The following is a 27210-nucleotide window of genomic DNA, read 5'->3' as shown; positions in this document are numbered from 1 at the left end:
TACATCAGCATCCATCGATCAATATTATTAATTACTCAATATAATTTGTTAACAACTAATAATAATAATTTTGTTTAGTTTTTCTTTTTTTTTCTTTCATAACTAACATGCCATAATTATCGTTATCTTCAATGCTAATGATCATCTTCACTAAGTTAGAAAACAAGACAAGTGGAAAACAAAAACAGCAGCGAATTATACTCATCGACTCTGCGTCCGCGTCCGCGTCTGCGTGTTTTTTCTCAGTGTAAGGGTGCGACCCGACTCTGGCTATTGAAAGTCTGCAGAATGCGAATATCGCCTCCTGATTAATTTTTCACAAAGTTCAATTAGCCAGCGGCCAGCGTTTGCCAGCATTGTCAGCCAGCCGGCCCCACTCGTATGATAACGACAATGGCGAAGCTATTGAATTCGTTGAATTTCAATATCGTGGCCAACAATATGGCCGCTCAACCGTTAGTCCGTTACTGTCTCTGTGTGTGTGTTGTGTAATTAGGGGGGAGGGGGCGTGTGGCAAAAGGGGGCAGTGGGGAAAAGCGATAAAAACAATCAAAGAATAAGTAAACACAATACTGCCTTGGGCTTGCCCCATTTTGGGGCGCTGTGCCGTGTAAAACTTACAAACATTTATTTGTGGATGTTTTTTTTTTGTTTTAATTTTTATTTCGTATTTTTTTTTTCATTTAATTTTTAGTTGTTCTGGGCTTAGGTATCGGTAACGGTATCGATATCGATCTCGGGGGTCTTAACCCCTCCGTATCTCTGCATTTGTTTTTGGTTTTTCGGGCTTAAATGCACACAAAGCATAATATTGCATGTCAATTGGTTTAAGGGGTTTATTTATAAACATTTAGTTGGTTTTTTTAGTTTTTAACAAATTCTCCTGCAGACCAGCGGCCAATTAACCCAACGAGTATCCTCAAAATATCGATCAGAACCCGGATCCGGCTAATTGAAGGGCCGTGTATTGCTATTTCAACGCGCCGCAGATCGCTCGATTTTGGATTCTTTTCTTTTCTTTTTGTTTTTTTTGGTGTATTGTATAGCTCCATTTATATAATCAAATTTTCCATATAATATATGTGTGTATATATATAAACAATTATATTCCTTGTGTCGCTTGGTTTGGGTTTCCATTTCTTCGGTTTTTTATCATGTTTTTTTTTGTTTTTTAATCTGTTTATATATATATATCTATATATTTCGTTTTTGCTCTTTTCTTTTAATTTTTTTTGTCGTTCGTGTTCTTCTGCGCTAAGCTGCGTTTTCACACACAAGTTTGCAAATTAATTTCTGTTTCGGTTTTTGTTTTTGTTCTTGGGTTTTTATTAGGGGTTTACTCTTCACGGCTTAATTGGTAACTACGCTAAGGGTTTTCATTGTTTTCTTTTCTTTCCTTTTGTTTTGTTTTAATTTCTTTATTTACGCTTCGTTTTATAATTTTTCTAAACTTCTTATATACTTTGTCTCGTCATGCGTTGTGTATCGGTGTGTCTGCCTGTGCTAGTGTGGGTGTGTCTGGGTGTCCTGTGCGAGTGTTGGTGTGAGAGTGTAGGCGTGTTAGTGTGTCTTGGTGGTGTGTGTGTAAGTGTGTGTGTGACCTTTCTTATGGTATTTTTTTGCGGCACTTAATGCTCACTTCGGGCTGTTGTTCTTCTGGTATTTATTGTTTCAATAAGCTTTTGCTTAAATAATCTGTTTATCCATTTCGTTACGTTAATAATTTTACTAAAAACATGTTTGTCATTAATGTTTATCTGTTTTCTGTTTTTTTGTTTCTTCTTTTAAATCGCTTAGTTACTGGTTTTTTGCTCTGGTTGTGTGGTTGGTGTTTCTTCGAAATTGTTTGTTCGCTTTTGTTTTGTTTTCATTTTATACTTTATTTAAATCTTATTTTTAGCTTTAATTTATAATTTAAATTTACTTAAACGTTTAAAATAATTATCGCTTGCATTTTGTTTCTCCTCGTTTTACTTTAAATAATTAAATTAAAAAAATAAAATATATTGTAATATGTTCTTGCTGTAGCTTTCTGCTGTAGCCGTAGCCGTAGCTGTTGTTGTTGCCGCTGCTGCTGCTGCTGCTGTTGCTATTACTGTGGTTTTGTGGAGTTTGTGGTTCATAAACATTACTATTTGTTGCTCTGCATGGTTTTTTGTAGGTTTCTTGCTGTTTGTGTGTGTGTGTGTGTGTGTAGGTGTGGGTATGTGTTCTCTTTGTTGTGTGTTTGTGTGGAAGTGGGCATTTAATAGTATGTCTCCTGCTCCAACCAGCCGCCGGGGTTGCGACGCAAGTAGAAACGACGGGTCTCGTCATAGATGAAGATGGCCAGCGCAAATGGAATAGCCGGGAACCACCAGACAAGTCTGTTAAGAGAGATGTACCATTTAGTAATCTATTGTCATGCGATCCATTTAAAAGGAATACTCACTTCAGGGGGTACATACGCAGACCCTTCTCCATACCCGGGCAGTACGAAAGGAACGCGGCCAGCACGGTTTCAAAGACAAGGCCAAAGTTCAAAGCCCAGTTACGCATGCCCTGCTGGAAGATGGAATTACGGCGCGTCTTACAGATGATCAGATCGGCCCACTGCACAACCACAATCGAGATAAAGAAGGCAGTGTGGCAGGTGTACTCCAGGGTCTTGCGGTCGCGGTAGGTCTACAGGAGATTATTTCAATTCATTAGGATATGTCCATTAAGGAGAGTAGATTTAAAAGAATACTCACCCATTCCTGTCCATAGGAGTCAGTTAGATCGTTGACGGCCTTCGAGTCCCACATCTTACGAATGCCAAACAGTTTCTTGGGCAAGAAGCCGTTCTCAGCCATGATGACGAAGTAGACGAAGAAACCGGCGGCAGCCTGGATCATACCGATCTGTCCATAGGCCATGGAAATCAACCTGAGTTATTCGAACGGGGGAAGGGGCAAAACAAAGAGATATCGTTAGACAGCGCTAATAAGCAGGCTATATATTTTAATTGTGTTGGGTTCGGTTTGTTTTCAGGACGCAAGACACTTTTCGTTATGGATTGTCGGCTATTGGTAAAGTTTTCGGGCATTGGACCGCATCTAAAACATGCGCGGGTTGGCCAAGGTTTTTGTTTTTTGTTTTTTTTTTTTACATCAAATGAACAAAATAGGGAATTGCTTTGAAATTAAGCTGTCATTGCAGAGGAAGATACAGAGTGAAAGAACATGTAGAAACGAAAAACACATAACATTTAGGGGGTGGTAAGGAGGGAGGAGAATAAGAATAACAAAAACCCTGTCCAAGAACCGCATCCGTCTTGTGCAGTCCGCGATTCGAGTACTCGCGAATTCGGTACTCGCGGTTAGTCTGTTAGATTGGTGTTAGTGCCACTTTACCTTTAAGCTTGTTTTATGGATTGTTTAAGCAAATGAATGTTTATCGTTTTGAGATTTAATAGTGTTAGACTTTACTTTATACAGCGTGGATTGTGTCTGAGCGAATCTCTTTTGAGTTTAAGATTTTTTTTTTGGTTTTTTAATCTTTTTAGTTGGGAGCGCGCAAAAGCAAATCGTACTAGTTGTATGCTCTGCAAAAAGCGTGAGGGCGCAGAATCGTTTGAATTTTCTCTTGTTTTGTTTTGGCTTTCTTATATTTGGCATTTTGGATGTGGATGTGAAAAGCTAGGTTCTGTTAATGCTAGTCGAACATGCAGCTATATATACAGGACATACAGGACTAACTAAGAAACATGCAAGGTAGTGGAAGCGTGCCAGTTATAACTAGGATAAGCGAATGCAGCTCAGCTCTACGGTCGAACAGGTTTTCGCACCTGTTCGTTTACTTACTTTTAGGGAAGATTCGAACAAAATTAACATAACACATAAGGCAATAATAAACTTACACTTAAACAGAAACTTAAACGTAAAGAGAGAAACACGTAAATGAGAATTGCACACAAGAAATCATAATAAATCTCCATTGCCGGCTTTAAAAATCCCCTCACATTCAGACTTACTGCGACTTGGCACTTGGAACCTGGGAACTTGGGTGGTACGAGACTCTCTATAGTATAGTTTTGATTATAACGATTGTGTGTGGTGTATCTAGATTCTAGAACACAACTGAAGCGATTTTCGGTTTTCTTGTTGGCTCGAACAAACTCAACTACAAGTAACGCACTAACTGGTCTAAGAGTAACAGCGGAAGCTTTCATTTTCATGTATTTTAGATATTGTTTTGTCTTTTCTTGTCAATGATTAATGTCATTTGTTTGTTGTGGATGTGGAGTGTATCTTGTTGGGTTTCTATGCAGGCGAGCGTTGGAGCGAGCGAGCGTTTTTCTTTGAACTAACTTCGCCAAGAAAAAAAAGATAAATGTCAAGAAGCAGCTGTTGAGCGAATTTTCATTGTGGAAACTACAGTTTGCAGAACACTTGTAACTTCAGTTCCTGAATCTGTGTTAGGACCGACGATCGTTGTGCGAGTAACACACCAACAATTAAAACACATAGAGTTGGGGATTCGAGTGGGGGGATACGTAATAGGGTTTAATACATTTGAGAACATAAAAACGAGAATTTCAGAGCAAGTGTTTAGAATTTGAAGATTACAGAACACAATGAGTAAAATTTGTTTGGTTTTTTTTTTTTTGTTTTTAGAATATATAATTTCATTCCACATTGAGATTTTCAGAACGGAAACGGAAATGAAAAAGAGGAGAACAGGTCACATAGAAACAGGAACGCAAGGAAACTATTTAATGTGAAACACAAAACGGTTAACTTTTGAGATAACGGTAAACTCTTTCGAATGTTCATCAATGTGTGTGTGTGTGTTTGTGTGTGTGAGGATATTGAGGAATTGAAACAAAGAAAAACGCAGGAACGCATCAGCAAACGAACAAACAGTCGTAGGTTTCTGAATGAAATTTTGAATTTAACATTCTGGTGGTTCTCAGATCTATTGATTTTTTTTTTTTTTGGCCAAATGACGATGCAAGAAACGCGACCACAACACATCAAACAAACTTCAAAGTTGGTAAAGTAAAAAAGATGGTTGCATGTTTGTTCATTTTCTAGTTCTTAACTAATCAACTAAAACAATGTTTAACACTTTTGGATAATTGTATTTTTTGTTTTTTTGTTTTTTTTTTTTTTTTATATAAAACCTTAGCGTTAAGTTTGTCCTGACCTGCGGTTCACCAAGTTGTCGCGATACGGATCTCTCGGCTGACGCTTCATAATATCGCTCTCGGCTTGCTCGTAAGCGAGTGAAATGGCCGGAATCTTGCGTTTTATGGCAATTATGTTTCAGTTATTTATGGTTTATATCGGTTATCAGTTATTTCGGTATTTGTGCAAGTTGCAAGTTTGTTAGTTGGTTGGTTTGATAATCAAAAGAAAGACATAACAAGAGTTGAAAGAATGTTGGGAAATACAAAAGGAAAATCCGATTAAAGTTTACAAATATATGTAATAATATTTGTATAGAAGATTCATATAAATATATACTTGCGGGCGAATAATAAATACTTGTTCTTTATACGCTAATTAATAATCGCTAATAGATCATTAAAGATAGACAGAGTTTTATGGATAGGTCGGATAGGCGGTGTCGATGTCGAACAGATGCCACAAAAGATGTGGCAGTGCTGTTGCATGTTGAAAGTATTTGGGTATTTTGTGTTCGGATTTTAGCTCCCGCGAACTTACGAAGCTAAAACTAATCTAGGGCAGAAAGAGCATAGAGCACCCAGTAACAATAAAATCGATATATATATATAGATGTATATATAGTAAAAAGTAGGAGGTAGTTGAATGGGCAGTATTCAGTATTCGGGGGGTTTAAGAATGGCTTAGAGCATAGTTTGGTTGTTACAAATGTTTCATTATTACTAATGGACAATTTTGGCCTTGGGGGTGTTCTTATTTCGAATGGTTTCGAGTCAGGTTGTATGCGAGTGTCGGGCAACTACAACTCAAAAGAGGAGGTTGAATGGATGACTGATTGAGAGAGATCGGGTACAGCTCTTGCCGGATTGATAGAATGTGCGGAATGGATTTGAGTCTAAGATAGGACAGAGTCGTGAATGAGGGGGTGATGTCGAAATCGAAATTGAAATTCTTCTACCGATATAATAGATTAGCATAAGTAAGATAAGTTCGATACAATATACAGACTCACTAAGTTTAAGTTAGGCCTGCTCTAGTATAGAGTTAAGATCTAAAATGTACCGAGTCTTATATACCGATGAGAAAACGAACTGGAGAGTATAATTCCCAATTCTTTTGGTCGTCACTTACCTTCGCACCGCAAAAATAAAGGATCTTAACAACCAAATAGTACACAAATCAAAAGCAAAAACAAATAATAGAGGGATTGAAATACTTAGTGGGAGTACTTAGTTTCCATTATCAAAATATTATACAAAAATCGATTCGATACCGGAGATTGATTGAGAAGAAGAGAGAGAAAGTGATAGAAAGCGAGAGTTGACCAAAACTAAGCAGAAGAAGGCGCACTAGCTGGCGGCGCTACGGCCGCTTGGAGAAGGTCCTGATCCAGTGTAGGATTTCAATTTAGTTTATGTGCAAAAATAACCTTACTATCCTCTAATACTGTGCGCCGAGTGGCGCCTTTAAATTACGTTAATTGTTTGCAGAGGGCTTGAAAAAATGAGCAAAAATCAATGCGACAAAAATTGGATTGTATGCATATAAGTACGACTATGATAATATTCAAAAAATGTATACATTGCTTATTAAAAATAATTGCATACATAGAACGGATAATAGGAATAAAGGACAAATAAGGAAACATATTAGATTGCAAGAAACCAAAAGATAAATGACAACCATCGGACTGGCAGCCCCACATCTCAGAGAGTGCTTAGGGATAGCTTATAAAAAATATGGGCGAGTCTTCTATAAAAACACGCCTCCGATGAAATATAGTAATGTGTAAGACAATATGACTAGACTTTACTGTTTTACTATCTGAACGGAATTGTCAGAGACTAGGAGAATCTGGAATATATTAAAGTAAATGAAATAAACCGAGAAGCTACCAAATCAAACATTGAACATAAAACATGGAAAACACTTGTGGAGTTAATTCCAAATAATCAACATTCAACCAAGGAGTACTTAAGCTATTTGAAAATATTTAGTTAGTAATAGAAAGACAGAGATATAGCGGATATATAATAGAGAGAAAGAGAGTAAAATGATTGAATTATCTTCGACTTGTAGAGAGAAAGAAAGCGTTCTTTGGTTTTGACTTGCTTTGAGCTTTGAGCGTCCTTGGCCGGCCAAAGAGCTCAATATGAGTTGAGGTAAAATCGTATTCAAATTGCTTTTCAATGCGTTTGAAGTGAAAAATTGGAATATTTTGTGGTGGCTAGAGTTGCGGAAGAGGCAATTGATTTGCAATCGGATTCGTATTCGTGACTTTCACGATCGTAATAAAATTCTCGATCGATTCTTGCTGTTGGTTGATTGGTTGTTGGTTGGTTGGTTGGTTGTTCAGGTTGTACAGGTTGATGTTGTATTTTATGTTGATCAGCTGAGGAAACTTTACCTTTCGTTGACCAGTTTATCTTGGAATGGATTCCTCGGCTGGCGTTTCATAATATCGGATTCAGCCGTCTCATAAGCTAGGGAAATAGCCGGCACCTAATTGTGCGGACGATGGTTGGTTGGTTGGTTGGTTGATTGGTTTATCGGGTGGTGGTTGGTTGAAGTGGAAAAAATAAAGTGAAATTAAATACGATAAATTGTGGGAACATAAGCGCCTTGACTTTCTTTCTTCTTTCTTCATCTGGGGACATTCTGGGGAGGGGTACACACACAGAAAAACCCTGAAACTCCGCTGCTACAGGACAGGACAATCCCTCTGCCGACCACTCTCGTTCAGTTAAATATAGTTCAGTATATCTTACGATCTAGAATGCATAACTTAAATTTCCGGCTTAAATCTAACTTAGGTTGCTGCAGAGACCTAGGAGGGACAGTTCGTGACAGGAGTGGAGCGACGAACAGAGTTAAACATAATGCGAATTCTCGAGTTAAATCAAGTTAAAGAAAAAATGAAAAATATTGAATTTGAATTTTGGTAATTTTGTAATTTGGTTGGGTTAGTAGTTGCTACCAATCGTGTGCAATCGACAGTTTTGCTGTCGAACTTTATTGCCAAATCTTACAAACTTAAAATCCATTACAAATGCCAATCAATTGATCTAATTCAAATAACGTCGAGTGGTGGATCTTACGGTTAACTCAGTGTTTGTTACACCACAAAATGAAAACAGTGAGCGGTATGTTAGGTGGTTAGGTTTGGTTTTAAATTTAGTTATTAATTAATTTTTTTTTTGGGTGAGAAAATAACGAAATACGACGCACACCAATTAACATTTAGAGCGTTTAGAGAATGGCGGATGAAGTCGGTAGTCGATCGGGCTAATATATATTGGGGATATATATTAAAATCGGGGGTGAATTGTACAGGTGGGAAGATGTATGTATACATTCTGTATATATCGTATATAACTTAAGAACAGGTTGAGAAAGAAATGCTTGGGATTGTACTCGAAATGTACAGAACAGATGCATTGTGAGGAAGATATATGTATAGGGTAGAATATGAGTATGTATAATGGCAACGATCCTCCACCGAGTGGACTTATGATACAGAGATGACTTCTGATTCTGAGTTAGGAAAGCTGGTGTGGTGGCCATGTGGAGTGATGACAATCTTAAGAGTAAGTTGGGTAGTTAGTAAGCCATAAACAACGGCAACGGCTCGGTTAGTAGTAGTTGCGCTGCCTTCCGTTTAGGCCAACTTATGCTAGTTACAATCCAGCCACATACACATAAGACATATGCTATATTTATATGGGTTTCTCTCGATTTGCGCTTTATCTTTACGTTCAGACTTTGATTTGTTTGGTTTTTAATTTTTAGTAGTTGAGATTAGTGTGGTGGGTGGGGTGTGGGCGTGTGTGTGTGTGTGTGTGTGTGGTATTAGTGTGGGGTAGAAATTGACTTGATTGGCACCTTGAGTTCACTAATTTATCGTTGAAGGGGTCACGTGGCGGACGCTTCATAATATCGGCTTCGGCGTGTTCGTAGGCCAATGAAATGGCTGGCACCTAGGTATTGGATTATGGCAGGTGGTAACATTAGCTTTAGGTTTTACAAAAGTTCACAAGTTCATAGTAGGCCTATGTAGCCTAGTAGTGGCTTAGAGATGTACGATAGCTAGATAGAGTTCGGGACTGACTGTGATGATTAGATCGAGTGAGAGCACTTAAACTACTCAATAGCCTAGGCACTGGCGATGGGTCTGCGACTGGCAGCTGCCGGGTTATCCGGGTTACCTCTCGTTCACCAGGTTGTCCACGTCCGGGTTGCGGGGCCGGCGCTTCATGATGTCCGCCTCGGGTCCCTCGTAGGCCAGCGAAATGGCTGGAATCTGCTCGCCAGTGCATTCGGCCGCACAATTCACATACATCGATGTTAAACAAGTCTCTAGTTCTTAACAATTAACCAAGTTTTGGGCTTGGGGTTGGGGCTACAACTTTTACATTTAACTTGCTCGCATTGAACTGACTTAATCGCAACATTAACTTTTAACTTCATTCGGGGTTCGGGTTGGGGGTGGCCTGGAGGGCAAAACTTACCATGTCGGTTCCCAAATCGATGCACAGAATCGTCACAGTTCCCAGTGGCAGTGGTATGTCGCAGAGGATGAAGGCCAGGAAGGGCGAGATTTCGGGAATGTTGGAGGTCAGGGTGTAGGCAATGGACTTCTTCAGGTTATCGAAGATCAGGCGACCCTCCTCCACACCAGTGACGATCGAGGCGAAGTTGTCGTCCAGCAGAATCATGTCGGCAGCCTGCGGAGTATCGCATTGTAATCTCATAAGTCACATCACATCACGGGAGCAGAAACACAACAATTATCGCATTCATTAGACTCTTAAACTAATAAGTATCGAAATGATAATCCAGGTTTACAACTCACAGAAACGAAACACATATAGAAAATCATCACAATCAACATGCTGTGATCAACTAGTAAGATATCAAGATATAGATTGAAATATATATGGGGGAGGGGGACATTTTTTTCAGAGACATTGGAGTACATTTTCGGCCGAATGGATATTTTGGTGGTATTTGTTGTGCGGAATCCGACGAGACTTTACCTGCTTGGACACGTCAGAGCCGGCGATACCCATGGCAACACCGATATCGGCCTTCTTCAGGGCAGGGGAATCGTTGACACCATCTCCAGTCACAGCCACAATGGCTCCCATACGCTGGCAACCCTCGACGATGATCAGCTTCTGCTGGGGCGAGGTACGGGCGAAGACGATCTCGGTGTGGTAGCGGAGGATCTCATCCAACTGCTCGCTGGAAACGTCACGCAGCTCGGCACCATGGACGACGGCGGCCTTGGCCTCGCGGGGGTTCACTTCGGAGATGGGGATGTTCAGGCGCTGGGCAATGTCCTCGACAGTCTCGTTGCCCTCAGAGATGATACCGACGGACTTGGCGATGGCCTTGGCAGTGATCGGGTGATCGCCGGTAACCATGATGACCTTGATACCGGCAGAGCGGCACTTGGCCACGGCATCGGGCACAGCGGCACGCGGGGGATCAATCATGGACATGAGGCCGACGAAGCGCAGGTTGTCGATGGGGAAGTTGATGTCGTCGGTGTTGAACTTGTAGCCGGAGGGATACTTATCGGAGGGCAGCATAAAGTCGCAGAATCCAAGCACACGCTCGCCCAGGCCTCCCAGTTCCATGTAGGCATTGTTGAACGCCTCCTTCATCTCCTCGTCGAGCACCTTCTCCTTGCCGTTGATGAAGATGGTCGAGCAGCGTTCCAGGATACGTTCGGGAGCACCCTTCATGACGAGTAGGTAGCGTGGATCGTTGGAGTCCTCGGTTTCGTGGATAGACACCTGATACTTGTTGGTGGAGTTGAACGGCACCTCGGCAATCTTCTTGTTGCGCTTACGAATGTTCATCACATCACCCAAAGCCAGTTCCATGCACTTGAGCAGAGCCGCCTCGGAGGCGTCTCCGCTGACCTCCTTCTTGAGAATTGGCACACCTTCCTGACCTCCCTTGAACTCGGCACGGTTACAGAGAGTGGCAATGCGAGAGAGCGCCTTGAATCCAGGGCTGGTTCTATCGTATTGAACACCCGACTGATCCTCGGTGGTGTCGGCCTCGATGATCTGGTTGTCGAACCACATGTGAGCGACTGTCATTCGGTTCTGGGTGAGGGTGCCGGTCTTATCGGAGCAGATGGTCGAGGTGGAGCCGAGGGTCTCCACGGCTTCAAGGTTCTTCACCAGGCAGTTCTTCGATGCCATACGCTTGGCGGTGAGGGTCAGGCACACAGTGACAGTGGCCAGCAAGCCCTCGGGCACGTTGGCGACAATGATGCCGATAAGGAAGATGACGGCGTCCAGCCAGTGGTAGCCGAGGATGAAGGCAATCACGAAGAAGGTGACGCCCAGGAACACGGCCACGCCGGTAATCAAGTGGATGAAATGGTGGATCTCCTTGGCGATGGGTGTCTCGCCAGTGTCCAGGCCGGAGGCGAGGCCAGCAATGCGGCCCATGACAGTGTGATCGCCACAGCTGATGACCACACCCTTGGCAGTGCCCTCGACGGCGTTGGTGGAGAAGAAGGCCAGATTCTTGGTCTCCAGTGGATTCTCATGGGTGAACTCGGCGCCGCGAGATTGCGGCTCCGACTCGCCGGTAAGCGACGAGTTGTCCACCTTGAAGTTGCGGGCCTCGATGATGCGGATGTCAGCGGGGATACGGTCGCCGAACTTCACCTCAACGACATCGCCCAGGACGAGATCCTCAGCGCGCAGCGTGAGTTTCTCGCCCTCGCGGATGACGGTGGCGAACTGGGGTACCATGTTCTTGAACGATTCCATGATCTTAGAACTTTTCGATTCCTAAAAACAAACCGAATAAAGGATGTTTGTGTTAACAAAAACTGAAGAGAATACTATGTGTTTAAGGACACCCACCTGATAGTATGAGAAAATGCCCGTCACGATGACGACAGCGGAAAGTACAATACCCAGATACAAATTATCGTCGGCCGGCTCCTCGCTGGTGCTGGCCTGGATCGAATAGGCCACGAAGCAGAGAATAGCACCGATCCACAGCAACATGGCGAAGCCACCGAACAGGTTCTTGCAGAACTTCACCCACTCGGGTGTCTGCTTGGGTGGCGTCAGCGCATTGGGACCATCGCGCTCCAAGTTCTCCTTGGCCTTGGCGTGACTCAGACCCTGATGGGGGATTATCGTTTAATTAGTTTATGTAACATTTGGGAATATTACTAGTTAGGACTCACATTCTCGGGATGTGTCTGAAAGCGCTGATACAATTCCTCAGGAGAGATTTTATGATGGTCGATATCCAACTCCTGTTTGAGATCATCCAAATTCTCTTTCTTTGCTGCTTTGGCCGGCATCTTGCGTCTTGACTGTTTGGTAGTTTGGGGTTGGAAAAATGGAATATGTTAGTTACTGCGTTGGATAAGGTGGTTACTGCAGCAGCGATAGACCCACAAGCCGACACATATTTCGATTTACTTCATGCCCGGATTCCAGCCCAGGATTAGCACACTACGACAGGGTGTGTGTTAGGTTGGGGAGTGAGGATAGTACGACCGAAAGAACCATTAGACCTTATACCATTAGGAGATAGTTGGGAGACAGTTTGAGTTTACCTGGACCCCTGGCGAGGTCATTACTTACCCTTGGCAGGTGTTAGCTGGGAATAGTATTCGCAAGCTTGGCTGTTATCGAACGGGGTCTGGCCCATTCCGTAATGAGTGCGAGCGTGAGAATATTCGAAATGATCTACGGGCTCTACGTTAAACTAATCTACGGCATGCTACGGCAAGTGCGCGCTAAACTGCTAACCGCTCTCCGATCGGGGCGAGAAGAGCACGTAAATGAATCGAGGTGCACCAAACAAACGACAGGCAATTACACAAAAGCTTCAGTTCCATGCTATCCCAAAACAAAGGAAATAAAAGCAAATCGGTGCAAAAATAAAAAATAGAACTGAATGAAAGTTTACTTGCGCCCCCGTCGCTGCTAAATATACTCGATTACTATCCGAGGCTGACCTCGGAGGAGCCAAAATCGAAATAAAATAAAAAATATACTATATCCTATGTATGTGCGCGGCGAAGCAGCTGTCTGGTGTCTGGCGTTCTATCTTTAACAGGGTCTATAAGTGTGCTGTCCTATTGAGAAGCACGCGCAATGCCTTCTGCTTTCTTTGACGTCATAGTTGGGGGTTGCCATGCAATCAAGGCTAGAAAAAAAAAGCGTAAAAAGCAAACAGCCTGAAGTAATGGCTGTTTTGAATCTTTCCGAAAGTCTGCAGAAGACTCTCTTCGAATAGGAACAGAAAAGCAATAGGCCGTGGGGGAAATGTGTTGCCAAAAAATATGAAATGGCCAGATTATTGGCCATGGTTACACACATACTGACACCAGTCCTATTTATAGATCTCGCCTTTTTTTCGCTAAATGTCAACTGCACTCGGTAAATGCCATTGGAAGGATGCCCAAAAATACATAAAATAATAAATAATAAGTGCAATTGCCGACCGGGGGATCGATGTAAGTGGCAGGATGGGTTAGTGGGGAGTGAAATAAAAGTGAAAGAGTGGAGGAACATAAATATGCTAGATGAGAGATATATACATTTAGGTATGTATGTTGGTGAGTTGAGTGGGAAAATTCGATTTACGATTTACCTTGTAGTGACCATCGGCCGTGCGATTGTCGTCATCGGTCGCTATAACCGTGGCGACTCGATAAGAGTCCGTTCTCCCTTGCTACGCGCATGAAGGTTCGGTTTGGTTGTGGTTTTTGGTTTGGTTTTTGGTTTTTGTGGTGCGGTGGGTCGATAGGTTGTTGGGTGGTGTTTGTTTGATTGATGATGTCGATGATGGGCGGGAGCGAGCAAACGCAAATAAACGGGTACGGAACGAGTATAAACGAAAAGAGATACAAATCAAAACGGGAACAGAACATAAAGCGAGCATAAACAATGCAAGACGTAGATACATATGACTAATACATAGATCTAAGACTAAGAACTAACAACTAACAACTAAGAACTAAGGACTATGATAAACATAAAATGAGTTTATGGATGAGTACATAACTAATATTAAACTAAACTGAAGATGACCGCAACACGCGATTGTTTTGATGATTCAGCGATTCAGAAAGGAAAAGTTCCTCTCCCAAAGGACAATGAATCATGTGTTATACATAGACTTCCAATAGATACTGCTTCAGCGCGGGAATGCCGAATTAGCCTTCCAGCGGCATGGGCCTTATCTCAACTGCCTCGTGACTCATTGTATTCTCGTTATTATTATTATTATTTTAAAAACAAACACTTTGGGGCTGTGGGAGCTGTGTCAGCGAAAACAACTCAAAAGATATGCAATACAAACACAAGACCGCCAAGTTTTGTTTGGCCATGCAAGCTGGGAGGGACTGAGGCAGGGGGCGATCAAATCAAATGAAATTAATTAAAAATACAAATGTCTCGGGAGAAATGTGTGTATACGCAAACCTGTCGCTCTCACATGGCAGCCAGAGACCCATAATCGAATATCTTACGTTTGTTTGGCTCTTTCGGTTCTGGCCGGGCGTTTGTGATTTATTTTATTTCATTATATATACAATATATATGTGGCTGTGGCGTACAGGTTCTTCGGTTCAATCGAAAACAGGACACAGACATTGGGTGGGGGGAGGCACTTAAAACTGAGGGGTACTTGTACATTTTTTTGGCTTACGCACTGTGGCAAGTGTTCTGAACAACAACAACAACTATATTGTGATATTGTGATTCGCCTTCTTGGCGGCTCTCGTATCTTTATCTCCGCGTTGTGGGTTTCCCTCTCGAGCTCTATTCGATTCTCACTGGCTTTCTCTTAAATGCTAGACAATCTGGAGCATGGCGGGGATTAAGAGTTAAGAATTAGGGTTAGTTAGTGGCTTAGGGGGTAACTTAGGGGGCTTACACGCTAGGCTAGACCTGCCAACCGAGTGTGCTGAACAATTGTCAGCCGTGACTTTCCCACAAATGGCGCTACTTTTAATTTCCCAATGCAAATTAATTCAACTTAATCGCGCTTTTCATGCTTCAATTGATCCGAAACAATGCCCCGAAATCTGTGCGGGCAATTGGTGGGGTCCAGGATGGAGATCGAGGCGATATATATCTAAATCAGAATGCGACAATGGCTGGGCCGCAGAAAAGCTTACATAAGCCAGCGAAATGGCGAACTGCGGCGAACTGACAGATACAAACCACTGCCAGCTACAAGCAAGCCAATTAGGCGAATAGATACAAATGTATCTGTGGCTGCGCTCCAGCTGCTTCCCCACTTTTATGTTGTTTTTTTGCTGAACGGTTTGCGCGCATTTTGCCGCAAACCATTTGGCATTTGAACTTGAATATCAATTTACAACAAACAGCCAGAGGTAGACCGCTCAAGCGGTCCAGAATTGACGCGCTAATTGTTCAATCAATGCAAAAGCAAAAGTATCTGGGAAAACGTGTATCTGGGAGCTTGCGGGAGCAGTCGATAGCCGACAGCCGAAAACAAGCGAATTAAGCAAGTAATTGTAAGTAATCGTCGCCCTCGCCGATCGCTTTCGTCGGAAGGTGCATGCATATGAGCCTAACCGGCACAGGTGAGTGCAAGTTGGGTTTGAACCAGTTTGGAACCAGATTAAAGCGGCTCGGTTCCCAGAACAGGTGTAACATGAGGGACGCCTAGCTGGCTGGCTGTCTGGCTGTCTAGCTGGAATACGGAATTCAATGCATTCGCCTCGGAAATCGAAACTGTTTAGATATCTATCCAAGTTTTTTTCCAACGATCAATAGCTAGAATTGACAAAAAAAATAAACAAAAAAGTTTCCAAACTGAGAAACCAGTTTGGGATTGTCGAGATGCATTTTGATTGATCTTGATTTTATCCCAAAAGCCAGACGGGCTTAACTCGCTAATGACCGCCAGTTGCCCAGAGCGGAGCGGAGCGTTCATCTTATACAATATTAGCAGTAGCCCGCTAATGATCTTCCCATTTTCGCAGGTTCGGGAGTCACTCCCACCCTCTTTTAGACTTTCAGACTTTGTGGCACACATTCTTATCGGAATGGGGCGACAAAAGACAAAGGCTCCGGCAGCCCAAGGGCAGCGGGGTTATGCAACCAAGATACGCTCTCTGTACAATAAAAATAATACTTAGAATGAAAATAAACATTAAATAAAACAGTCAGCGTTAATTAATGGTGACTAGTTGGATACGTAAATAATGTAAGGTGCTTTCGAGCTGGTCGTCAGCTTCAATTACCCACCTGGGCACTCATGGTGCGGATGGTGCGGATTCCTGTTCAAGCTGTGCGATGAACAGGCGACAAAAATGCAAACGAACAAATAAAACTTAACAAGTAACAAGAATAAAAACGAAAAAACAACTAAAACTCCAAACTGAAATGAGAAGAAAATGCAAAAAAAATTAGGGAAAAGAAAAGAAAAGAAAATGTTAAGGGGAGTCGAGCTTATGCAACAATCGTAAGGATACGCGGGCGCTGGAAGGTGGACCGCGGACCGCGGACGAGGCGGTGTGGAGCAGCAAGTGGACCGCTGGAAGGCCGTGGAGTCACGGGAAAGTCGATATGGAAATGGAAATGGAAGTGCGATGTGGAAATGCAGGCGGCTGGAAACTGCAGCCGAGTAACGGGACGCACGGTACAAAAGGAGAGTTTTAGAGCCGCCGAAAGAGCGCCGAGAGAGCGATTTCGAATCCAAGGAAATTGCGAAAGTGAGCGAGCTTAACGGTAAACAGCGCAGTGAGAGCGGTTTCCGTTAGGGGCGCAAGCTCGTACTTTTCCAAGATATTTTCCTGCTCGGCCCCCAAACTTTTCTTTTTTTTTTTTTTGTTGGCTTTTTTTCTGCACCGCTTCTATGCTGCGTGGAATTATGAAATCGCCAGCGGGGGGGCTAGGCTATAAGCTATATTCCACACTCGTGTGGGGTGGCCAGGAAATTACTGCTATTCCAAAATGTAAATCGCGACAATTGAATCTAAACGATTTCATTGCCACAAAGCCCCATACGTCAGATGGGCGAAAAAAAAAAAGTAAAGCGGCGCAGAGGAAACGGACGGACATGCGTTTTTTTTTTTTCTCATTCTATTTTTTCGCTTTTGCCGTGAACGCCAAATTGAATGCCAAATCAAAAATTAGAAAAAACATTAATTTTGCAGACACACTACCACACACACACACACACACACACACTGTGACACCAAGTCACACAGACAGTCGCTCTCCCGTTCAAAAATATTTGAGAACTCTCGAAAAATGCATTTTTGAAAAGATTTTGAGAATCAGAATATTAGAGAGTAAGAGAAAGGATACCCTCTCTGGGCTATACGATGGTTACGAATACTGGTATATATCCATTACGCCAGGCATGAAGTTGAGAAAAATCGATTCCGCACAAGGACGTTGGTGGGCGGTGGGCTGTGGGCGCTGCAGTTGAGCAGACATGGAAAGTTCTCAGTTCTTTAGGGGGGGTTTGTATTTTTTTTTTTTCTACCTTTTACACGTCGGCTGCTATTACACAATTTTTGCACTTGGCGTTGCGAATTCTGTTTTGGGGGCTTTCGCAGAAAACTACCCCGTTAGCAGTATTGAAACTTGTTTTTGCACTGATACCGATTCGATTCGATACGATTCGAAACAACAAATACTGATCACTTTTCAATTCTTAATCTATTTAATATTTTTTTGTTTTTTTTATATTTTTGGTTCGAGCTCGGACTCGGTTGTCCTGCTGCTGCTTCCTCCTCCTCTCCTAGCTGGACTCAATCGATGCACAGTTATTGTGTAAGCAGAGCAGCGGGCACACCAGCGCCGGGGGGAGCGGGCGATTGGCGGCGGCGGGCGGGCGGTAGGGCGGGCGGTAGTAGCAAGCTGTACTGTACACCCGACAAGACGAGAGAGCTGCGAGCTGACGAGCTGACTGCGGACTACAGTTGGACCGACTTTCCCAGTTCGGTAACGACGCTCGACTGAAAATTGTGTAGCCCGCCGCGAGTGGTTATGCCTTCGTGATTTGGATAGAACGTTCTGCGGGCGCTCGCTGCGCCGCTCGCTGAGCAGCTCTGCTGCTCCACAGTGTTCGCAGCGAAAAGCTTTCGCCGCCAGCAGCCCGACTACACTCAGAGAAATTACTGCTCTGCTTAGTTATATCTGGCGGATGATTACACAAGTATCTCATCTATCTTTTTTTGGCAGTTTATGCCAGAATTTCTTATCTAACAACCTGCCTCTTTTTTTTCTCACTGTAGCCAGATGTTACACCAGCTAGCTCTCTTTCGACCACTCGCTCTCTCAGCCACTTCCGCTCCCTCGTGCGAAAAGTGCACAGTGTATCGGCATGGCGGAGAGCTTTCCAGCCGAAAAATCTATGGCAGTGTGACAAGTGAGGCAGGCAATGGGCGGCTCGAGGGGGAGGGGGCGGAGGCGGGCTGGGAACTTCGAAACTGGAGCAGCTGGGCCGGGGTGGCCAGGGGGTGGTGGACGAGCGCCAGCTTAGGGGTTGGCTGCGCAGCGCCGAGCAGCAGAGAAGAGAGCAGCACTGCTGAGCAGCGGAATGTGTGTCAGTCGGAGAGGCTAGCAGCAGGAGAAGCAGGGGGAAAAGGGAGGCCGGGGGGCGGCAGAGAACGAGCAAAAATCTACATAAATTGTATAACGAAAACAAAGCGTTTTTGATAAAAAGGGCAGGCCAACAACTTTGGCATTTCGGAGCGACTATTATCGAGCCCTTGCCTTGGTGACGTCACTCTCGGGGAGCAGGCCAGGCCAGCCCCCTCCCCCCATCCTGTCAGAGTGATGTCAATTATTCACCTCCACTCCAGAGATGGAGATGTGGAGATGGACACCCCCACAAGGCCCGAAACATCCCCGAAATCGGTAAATCAATGTGGCTCGTTAGCGAAACCATGATCCCATATTCAATATACTCGAGCGAGTCCCAGAGTTCCACATTCGGGGCTAGGATGTGTCTTACTCTTGTGCTTACTTAACACATTTGGAGGAGAGAGTGGGGCCAAGGGGCGGAGTAATGCCACCCCCAGTGGCTTAAGGACTCATGGACCTTGAGTCTATTTCGGGGCTCTGGTAACTCGAGTTTAATTACACAAAAGGTCGCAGGGCCACCAATACCAATACTGGCATGCGTGGAACCGAAAATGGTCAATAGCAAGTGGCAGTACACGGAGAAAAAAGGCAAGTCCGACACTAAATCCCACTCCTTGGGACAAGGGTTTAAAGAGCCAAGTCCTGTGTGCAGGAACTGCATGACTCTCCTTACATAATAATCAACTTTCTCGCTTTTTTTCTCGCTCTGTGCCAAGAACACGGTCGGAAAATCAATAGACGACATCGTGCCAGCCAAAGCGGTGGAAAAACTGTGTGTCTCTGGGACTTGGAGGGGGAGCAGGGGGAGGGAGGCCTCGCTGCTATCCTATCCTATCCCATCGATCCGAGCCGAAACCATCAAGATTTTCTATTCGGAATCGGAATCGGGCACGTTTTATCAAATAATCCAATCGCATGTGATATCCGCCGAAGGAGTGTCTCGTCCGGATGAACTTTGACTCAATTTTCGGCCCATCAGCATGGCCATAACTACTACAAGGATGCGGGGATGCGGGAGTGGAAATAAGTAAACAAATTCCGAGTTGGCCTGGAAAAGTTGTGCCTTTAACATGGAGTTATGTAATGACACGCCAAAAAACACTTGGCAACCGGAATGGAAGAATCGGGGAATGCTCGTCTGCCAAATGGCCTCCAAACACACACTCGGATACATAAATAAAGTTATAAACTGTTACTGGCCACATATCGCCGTGATGACCCATGGGAGTAGACCACATACATATGTATGGAGGAGAGCAACTCGTGCCGGCTTAGTTCTGTACAAAAAAAAAAAGGGGGGGGTAGCGTCACAGAACTTATGACAAAGCTGACAAATGGTCAAGTGACGCAGAGCGGGCAGTGGGCAGTTCCAACCACCAATCGGTCACCATGACGTCTCCAGACGGCGGCCTACATGGCAGTCATTGCATTTCAAGTCAGCCATCGATCAGACCATCTAACCTATTCCCGGGAACAAGTCAATTTGGGTGTTTCGCCTGCCACGTGTCTGCTGCCCGCCCATCCCCTCCTGAGCTGGTCCCTTGAAAAATCGATATGGAAATTGTGAATGCGGTTAAAAGTGGAGAGACCGGGCCAGAACAGAAAGGGTCTGTTGCCCGGCCAATTATGACTTTTAGGCAAAATCAATAAGCGAGGCGGCGCTGATGGCTCTACCAATTGGCAGGGTGTGGAAAGTCAACAAGGCCTGAGATACCACCCGGAGTCTGAGCCACAAACTAAACTGAACTAGTACTAAGTTTAAGTGAATCTATCGAATTAGAGTTAGGATGAAAGTAAATATTTAAAACAATAACCATACCCAATAAAGAAGCCCCCAATCTGACCCCCAATCTGACTGAAAATGTTACGAAACACAAGATGCGGAGGAGTTGCAGTTGCAGCTCTGCTTCGGAAAGGCGGCTAAGCGTGCAGCTCGTTTTGGCAGCTAATGGCTAAAACTTTGGCCCAAACGCTAATTGCCATTGGCAAAAGTGGATCAGATATGGAGACGAGTTCCGGGAGGAGTGGGAGGCAGTGGCGGATGGACCTCGCTCCGGTTACATAATATCGTTCATGACCTGGGCCCTGGAAATCGGAGGCGGCAGTCCGAGTGCAGCATAATCGCCGCGCATCCCCTGCTGGCGGCAGTTGGCAGTTGTACTTGGGCATTGATTAAAATGTGTGACCCCCGCCGACCACCACCCGGTCCACCCCCCACGTAGGTCACATTTTGCATGAATGGCAGCCTCATTACAACAACGGTCATGCGAGACGTTATGCGCCTCCTCTTGGGGCATTTAAATCAGAGGGAAAGACACGATCCGGCGGCGTGTAAACGGACTACGAGTAACTAACTAGTCTATGATGCCATTCGAAGCAATTTGCTCGCCGCGGCCCGTAGGCGTTTGCGACAATAGATTTACGAGCATACATAGCTCGTCTAATTTGCGCCATTCGCATTGTAAAGAAGCGACCATCCATCCATCCATCTATCGTACTGTACTACCCCCTGCTAGAGTCCTCCACATTAGTTAAAAAAGATGAGAAAAACCTTAGACGGCGACAACGATGAAGGAAAGTCACTGGCATCTCTCGGCGCACAGAGCATTGAATGAAATGCCCCGGAAAAAACCAATTGTTATTCCACGTTTAATTTAGTAGAGCAATGGAAAGCATAAGCCTCTGCTTTTGCCTCCCACCGCCCACAGGCCTCAGGCCTCAGGCCTCCTAGCCTCCCAGTCCCGCCCAGCCTCCATCCCATCCTCCATCCGCCTTCTGAATCCGATTTCACGGTTTTGCGGGAACGAGAAGAGCAGCCGACTGGGCTGCATCGTTGTGGGCGGGCAGGCTGTCACAGTCTTGGATCCAGCTCATCCCATCCCATCCCATCGCATCGCATCGCAGCGTATCTCATAGATACAGATACGGATACAGGCAGAGATACGCTTTGTGGCTTTGAGTTTCAGTTGGGTAATGCGAACCGCCGGAGACCGCCCGTCCGAAAATGGAGCAATAAATTCTAATCAAAATTAAAATATACATAATAATAAAGTAAGTAAAGATCCATCTAGTATAGTCCCGCCAGCCGTTTTCTGTAGCGCGTGTGTGCACTTGTCATTGCCTGAAAGTTGGATGCTTTTCGGGCTATCTGAATCGGATGGAGGGATGGATTCTGTTCACTTGGACATACCAGATGTATTTCCCGAAATCTTCCAAGACCTTCTTCTTCTGGTGAAGAAGCTGCCAGCTCATCTCCATAAAGTCCACTGATAGCGAGCCACGATGGGTTGGCAAGTTTTAAATTCTTATCAGTCTAAGGTTCATCTTTATGTTGTATTTTGTTTATGTAATAGGCAGTTAGGGGCTTGTATTTCATTTTAGGCTTTCAACGCTTGGAAACAAAGCTTAATACTTTGAGAGGCTTTTTAAACTAAAGATACGACATTTAAGATACATTACACATCAGTGAGTAATTGAGTTTGGTGGTTTTCCTCATCACATTATTCAGTTTTTAATCAACAATGAGCTGCAGTCAATAATGTGCATAGAATATGACTAGTCCCCTCATTGTTAACAGATCATAGTTTTCCCCTTAGGGTGGCGGTGGCACTGCAAAGTGGCAACAATGCTAGGCCCAAAATCGATACTGGTGTCCCCTTTGGGTGTCTTGGGGCGGACTAGGTGGGTGCATCGCCGGGCTGACACGCGCCACCGCTCAACGAACCGCTTGGCACTAAATCAGCCCCAATTGAGAGCGTACTGGCTAACCTACTTAAGCGGCAGCCGTCAAAGCCAGCAACGGCGGCGATTTGTGGCACGTTGGCACCTCTAATTGGAAGACAGTGGGAACACATACATACACATCCCTCCTCCACTCTCGAGGCGATGCACAATTGAGGTAATGCTCCCCAGAGCCCCGCCTCAAGGTTGCCGGGCGGGCAGCAGGCAGGCAGGCCGAAAATACCACTAGCTGACTGTCACTGATTGGAGCGTTATCAGGTATCCGTACGCTATCGGAGCCATCACCATTCTCCTATCTGCTGACGCACTTCACCCGGCATCGACGCAAACCAGTTCGAATCAAGTGCCGCGAACCCAAAACTAATTACACCTGTCGACGGTTATTTATTTGCCCGACTTATTCGCAGCCATTATTTGTCATTATGGCGAAGTGCGATAATTTGATTCGGACTCGAACCCGGTTATTTTCGTCAGCGATCGACGATCGCAGCAGACGCCGCAAGTCGATTGCCAAAAAGCTGGGCAAACATTGTCCATATTGGCATTGGGCCGCTGGCTAATTTGTTTGCATTTGCAAGAGCTGGGCCACTAGCGGCCAGCGGACAGCGTCAGCAGTGTGTATTAAATTGTATTTAAATTAAAACAAATTACGGACAGGCCGATTGTATGGGTGTGCAAGTGGCGGCAATTGTTGATATTGTCGTCACATATGAGGCATTAAATTAAATAAAAATTTATTATGACGATTTAAGGAGCGACCCACCGACAGACAAAGTGCGAATGAAAAGATACAGCTGCAGACTCAGATTGAGGATTGAGATTCACATTCGTTCAAGTGTATCTTTTGGAAATCTCCAAGCAATCTTTCCACTGCCAAACAACCAAAATATTCGCAGGTAGTCTCTCGTGATGATTTAATCGAAAATACTCTATAGATATGTTTAAAAATCATTCAATTCTTTGAGTATCCAAGAATTCTCTTGGAATCTCGTGGCAGACCAATCCAATTTCAACAAGTTCGAGCGGGATTTATTTATTTACTCAAACACAATGATCTTGCTCGAACAGTCAGCAAGGCCGGCTGTGTTTATTCATTATTTATGCTTTCCCATCTGACATGGCATGGAATATGAGATGCTTCTTGGAGAGGAAAACTTGGCGGTTATGTCATTTCCACAGACACTGTCCCCGGCCAGATTGTCCGGTAATCTCGACTCAGCTCGATTACTTCCTCCCACAATGCGTTCGGTTCGTTGGGGTAATTGTGGTAATTGCTAACCGACAGACATATGGACGATGTGTGCTGAGATCTGGTTTTCTGCTCGAAACTCGTTTGAACCGGTCTGGCACAAGAGTTCCACCTTTGAACTACAATAGTTTACATATTTATTGGTCTGAGAGCAAAGAAATCATATCTCGTTCAGGTACCAAGTTCCATCATCCCTTCAGGGGCTTGAAATACATGATCGATGGACCCGTCCAGAAACTGAAAGCTAGAACCCCTAACCCCAAAACCATGGACAATCGAATGAAAACGAAAATAAATCAACGTCCCGAGTCTCAAGCTTAATCTTCAAGTGTTGAGTTTGCTTTTGTTATCTGATAAGTAGACTGAAGGTAAATAGAACGACCACTGCCACATTCAGATACAGATACAGATACTTCTGAAAGCGAAGTACCTCGAACCCCTGGCAGTGGGTTATGCAATAGTTTGGCAGTAATTAAAGCCCTCCCCATTGACGCAAGAAGAGGGTGTTGAATATCGCACCGAATCGAAACAAATCGGAGTCCTTGTCAAGTGCAATCTTTCAATATAGATGTTGCAAACTGACAGCAAACAGGCAACGCGACAAAGCGCTAATTGTTCACTCTACAGAGAGAGAAAATATTGTGCTTATTTATTTATCATTTGATAAAATAGCTAATGATAGTATCTATACTCTACCATAGGCACATGTAAAGTATTTGTAATCGTAAATCATTTCGAAGAGATAAACTTTTTCCGGTAGTGCCTCCCGGAGGCAGACCTCTCTGCCCCCCCCGCTTTTAAACTGTTCGCCATTGTCAGTTGATTAGATTTTTATTGGCGTGTAATTGAATTAAACTGGCCAATATTATTTTGTTGGCACGCTTTGATTGCCCCACCGGCTAAAGACATGCGCCGAAAGCACCTCGGGGCAAAAGCAGACGCTTTTCTGGTATTTTCCAGTTGTAATTACTATCGCTGGCGCTTTTTATAGCCTCACGGTAAACTGTTAAATTGCTAAGACCACAACTGAAACTGAAAAGCAATGCGAAAACAGAGGCAGACTCTGTTCAGAGCTGGACGCAGAGACGGAGGAGGCCCGTCTCCGGGCAGGTGCTACACAGTTACCAGGAAACACTGGCCATAGGGGTATCCAGGAATGTGATATATGTTCATTACTATACTATATGTACTATACTATATATAGACTATACATGACTGTGACTCTCACTTGACATCCACATTCAGTGTGTTTGGCTATAAACATTTAATGGCTTTATCTGCATTTTGGGACTGATAACCGCTTGGATACAGATACAGATACAGATACGACATTGCTTCGGTTGAGTTCTGGCTTCTGGCCCCCGGGAGCTGGAGCGGGAATCAAGAGCAAGACAACTTCATTATCACGGGTCCTGATGTGTGTGTGAGCACTTAGAGCAGAGCATCAGATTGTAGTTTCTTGATTTTTGCTGTGCTTTTTTAAATTGACTTAAATTGAAAGCGCATGACTCAGCATACGGAATGAAGCTACGGCTACGGTTGGCCACGGGGAGGGGCCGTAGCCCAGCTCTACGCGTATTTTATGCGTGGTACAGTGGCAGTGCTTGGCAAGGTGATCTAAAAGTCTAAAAGAGTCAAATTTATATCATTATATCGTAAAAATAAACTATAATTAACTTAAATTAAAATATATCTTACAAATACTAACTATAGACTTAAATGAAAATAATTAAATTTTGCCCCACTGTGCCCTTAACTGGCCTCAAAAAGTTTTGCATACTTTCAGGCTGGCAGCCGTGTGTGTGCGTGGCAATAGATACTGGTGCGGGTGTGTGCGTTGCCGCCCTGCCCTCGGACAAGCCCCAAAATCAATAGAAACAGGGCTGATGTATCTGGAGCTCTAGCCCTTAGCCCTTAGCCCTTAGGACTCGCCAGACTGAGACATGGCCCAAAACGAAACTCATTAGCGTCTGAGGTGTAATTAACCGTTGGCGTCACCGTTGGGGCTTTTCGGTAATATGGCAATAATCGGTAATGGCGGGAAAGGGCTATGGGCCGCATTGCGAGGAATGCGAAAAAAGTACTTCTCTTTACGTAAGTGTAAAGGGGGGTAGGGTTGGGTTTATGTATGTGTGTGTGTGTGTGTGTGTAATTAGCAGCGCACGACTCGCCCCAATGACACCGATTCCGGAAAGAGGAAAAATACACGGAAAATGGAAAAATAAACTGTAAGCGAATGTAAATGTTACCGAGGGGTAGTTTCAACATACAGTAGAGGTAGTGCTCGAGATTCCAATAATGAAATCTGCGAGATGCGGCGGAATTGGGCAACGGGGCGTGGTCGGAGAAGGGGGCCGGCCGAGCAGCAGGCTGGCTCCACTAGCCGTCGCACCGGTTATGTAAGCCGAAAAATTGGAAAATTTCCAGCTGCGAAAAAAGAAAGCTCTATTCCCCCTCCCCCCGTGGAAGGCGGGAAAGCGGAGATTGCGCATGCCAGTAGCTAAGGGTTAATCGCCAGAAGCAACAACACAACACATACGGCCAGTGGAAAGCCTCGAAGGCGAGCCGAATGGAACGACCGAAGCACACCTGGAAGGCTGGAAGGTGAGAGCGTTAGAGAGGCTCAGGCTCAGGCCCCGCAGAGAGCACCTGAAGAGAGAGAGAGAGAGTTCCGCGCACTCTCTTTCGCATTAGAATTAACTCCAGCTCCCGCTCCCGCTCCAGCTCCAGCTCCAGCCGCAGGAAAGAAATAAAATAGAAACCAGCCAGCCCAGGCGATTTTTATTGATCAGCCAGCGGATTAGGGCCCAGCCAATAGGATTAGCCCCTAATCCCTCGGATCTTCAGCTCCACCCAGTTTTTGTTGTTGTCGTTAAAGTTTCTAACGTCTGGCGTGAGGGGTGAGGGGGGAGCGAAAACAAATTAATAATACTTGGCAGCGTCTTAGGGCGTCGCCGGCGCTGCGACGCCAACGCCAACGTTAACGTCAACGGCGACGCCGAAATGGGAGTAGCTTTGCTGGATCGTTGTTTTTATTGTTGTTGTTTTTGGGGGCCAGCAACAAAACAAACAGCAGCAGCACACATCACACAGATACACACGCACACAGGCACAGCCGCAGCTCTATTTTTTTTCCCACCTGAAAACGCCCGCTCAGCGTTTTGGGATTCACTGCGCGACGTAGCAACCAGGAGCCGTACTTTCGGCCTTCTTTTCGACCCACTGACGTCACAGGCCCCCATTGTTTGCACTGACTCGGTTTGGCACTTAATTAACTTAGTTTCGTTGCTAATTCAGGCTTAATTCGAGAGCTCACCTCGTAATCCGACCTTAGCGCCATGTTAGTTACTCGAAATGTAGGGTTGTCGAGATCTGTAGGGCTGTTGAAATACTTGGGGTTGCCGTACAAATTTTCGATTTCGATAGCATTTTTTTCGATAAC

The 27210-nt window shown here is 44.5% G+C and overlaps 1 protein-coding gene across 9 annotated transcripts; it reads right to left on the bottom strand.

The window, feature by feature from the left end:
• Positions 1–640: 640 nt before the first annotated feature.
• On the bottom strand, positions 641–27162 carry LOC6500777 (sodium/potassium-transporting ATPase subunit alpha). 9 transcript variants are annotated; one of them, XM_044718300.1, is made up of 11 exons: positions 17673–18152; positions 16427–16559; positions 13797–13877; positions 12376–12507; positions 12044–12310; positions 10187–11968; positions 9659–9874; positions 7558–7652; positions 2733–2907; positions 2432–2664; positions 641–2366 (listed from the first exon to the last, which is right to left on the bottom strand). In XM_044718300.1, exons 2-11 carry the CDS (start codon positions 16436–16438, stop codon positions 2246–2248), a joined length of 3114 nt encoding a protein of 1037 aa, XP_044574235.1. In that variant the 5' UTR covers positions 16439–16559; positions 17673–18152; the 3' UTR covers positions 641–2245. The 9 variants fall into 9 exon arrangements, with proteins under 9 accessions (XP_044574235.1, XP_014766717.1, XP_014766716.1 ...); XM_014911231.3 differs by lacking the exons at positions 7558–7652; positions 16427–16559; positions 17673–18152 and adding exons at positions 9356–9450; positions 27085–27162; XM_014911230.3 differs by lacking the exons at positions 16427–16559; positions 17673–18152 and adding an exon at positions 27085–27162.
• Between the last annotated feature and the right edge of the window lie 48 nt (positions 27163–27210).

The sequence above is a fragment of the Drosophila ananassae genome, chromosome 2L (genome assembly GCF_017639315.1).
Source record: "Drosophila ananassae strain 14024-0371.13 chromosome 2L, ASM1763931v2, whole genome shotgun sequence".
Classification (NCBI taxonomy): domain Eukaryota; kingdom Metazoa; phylum Arthropoda; class Insecta; order Diptera; family Drosophilidae; genus Drosophila; species Drosophila ananassae.
The sequence above is the reverse complement of the archived record's forward strand: the minus strand, read 5'-3'. Positions and strand labels throughout refer to the sequence as shown.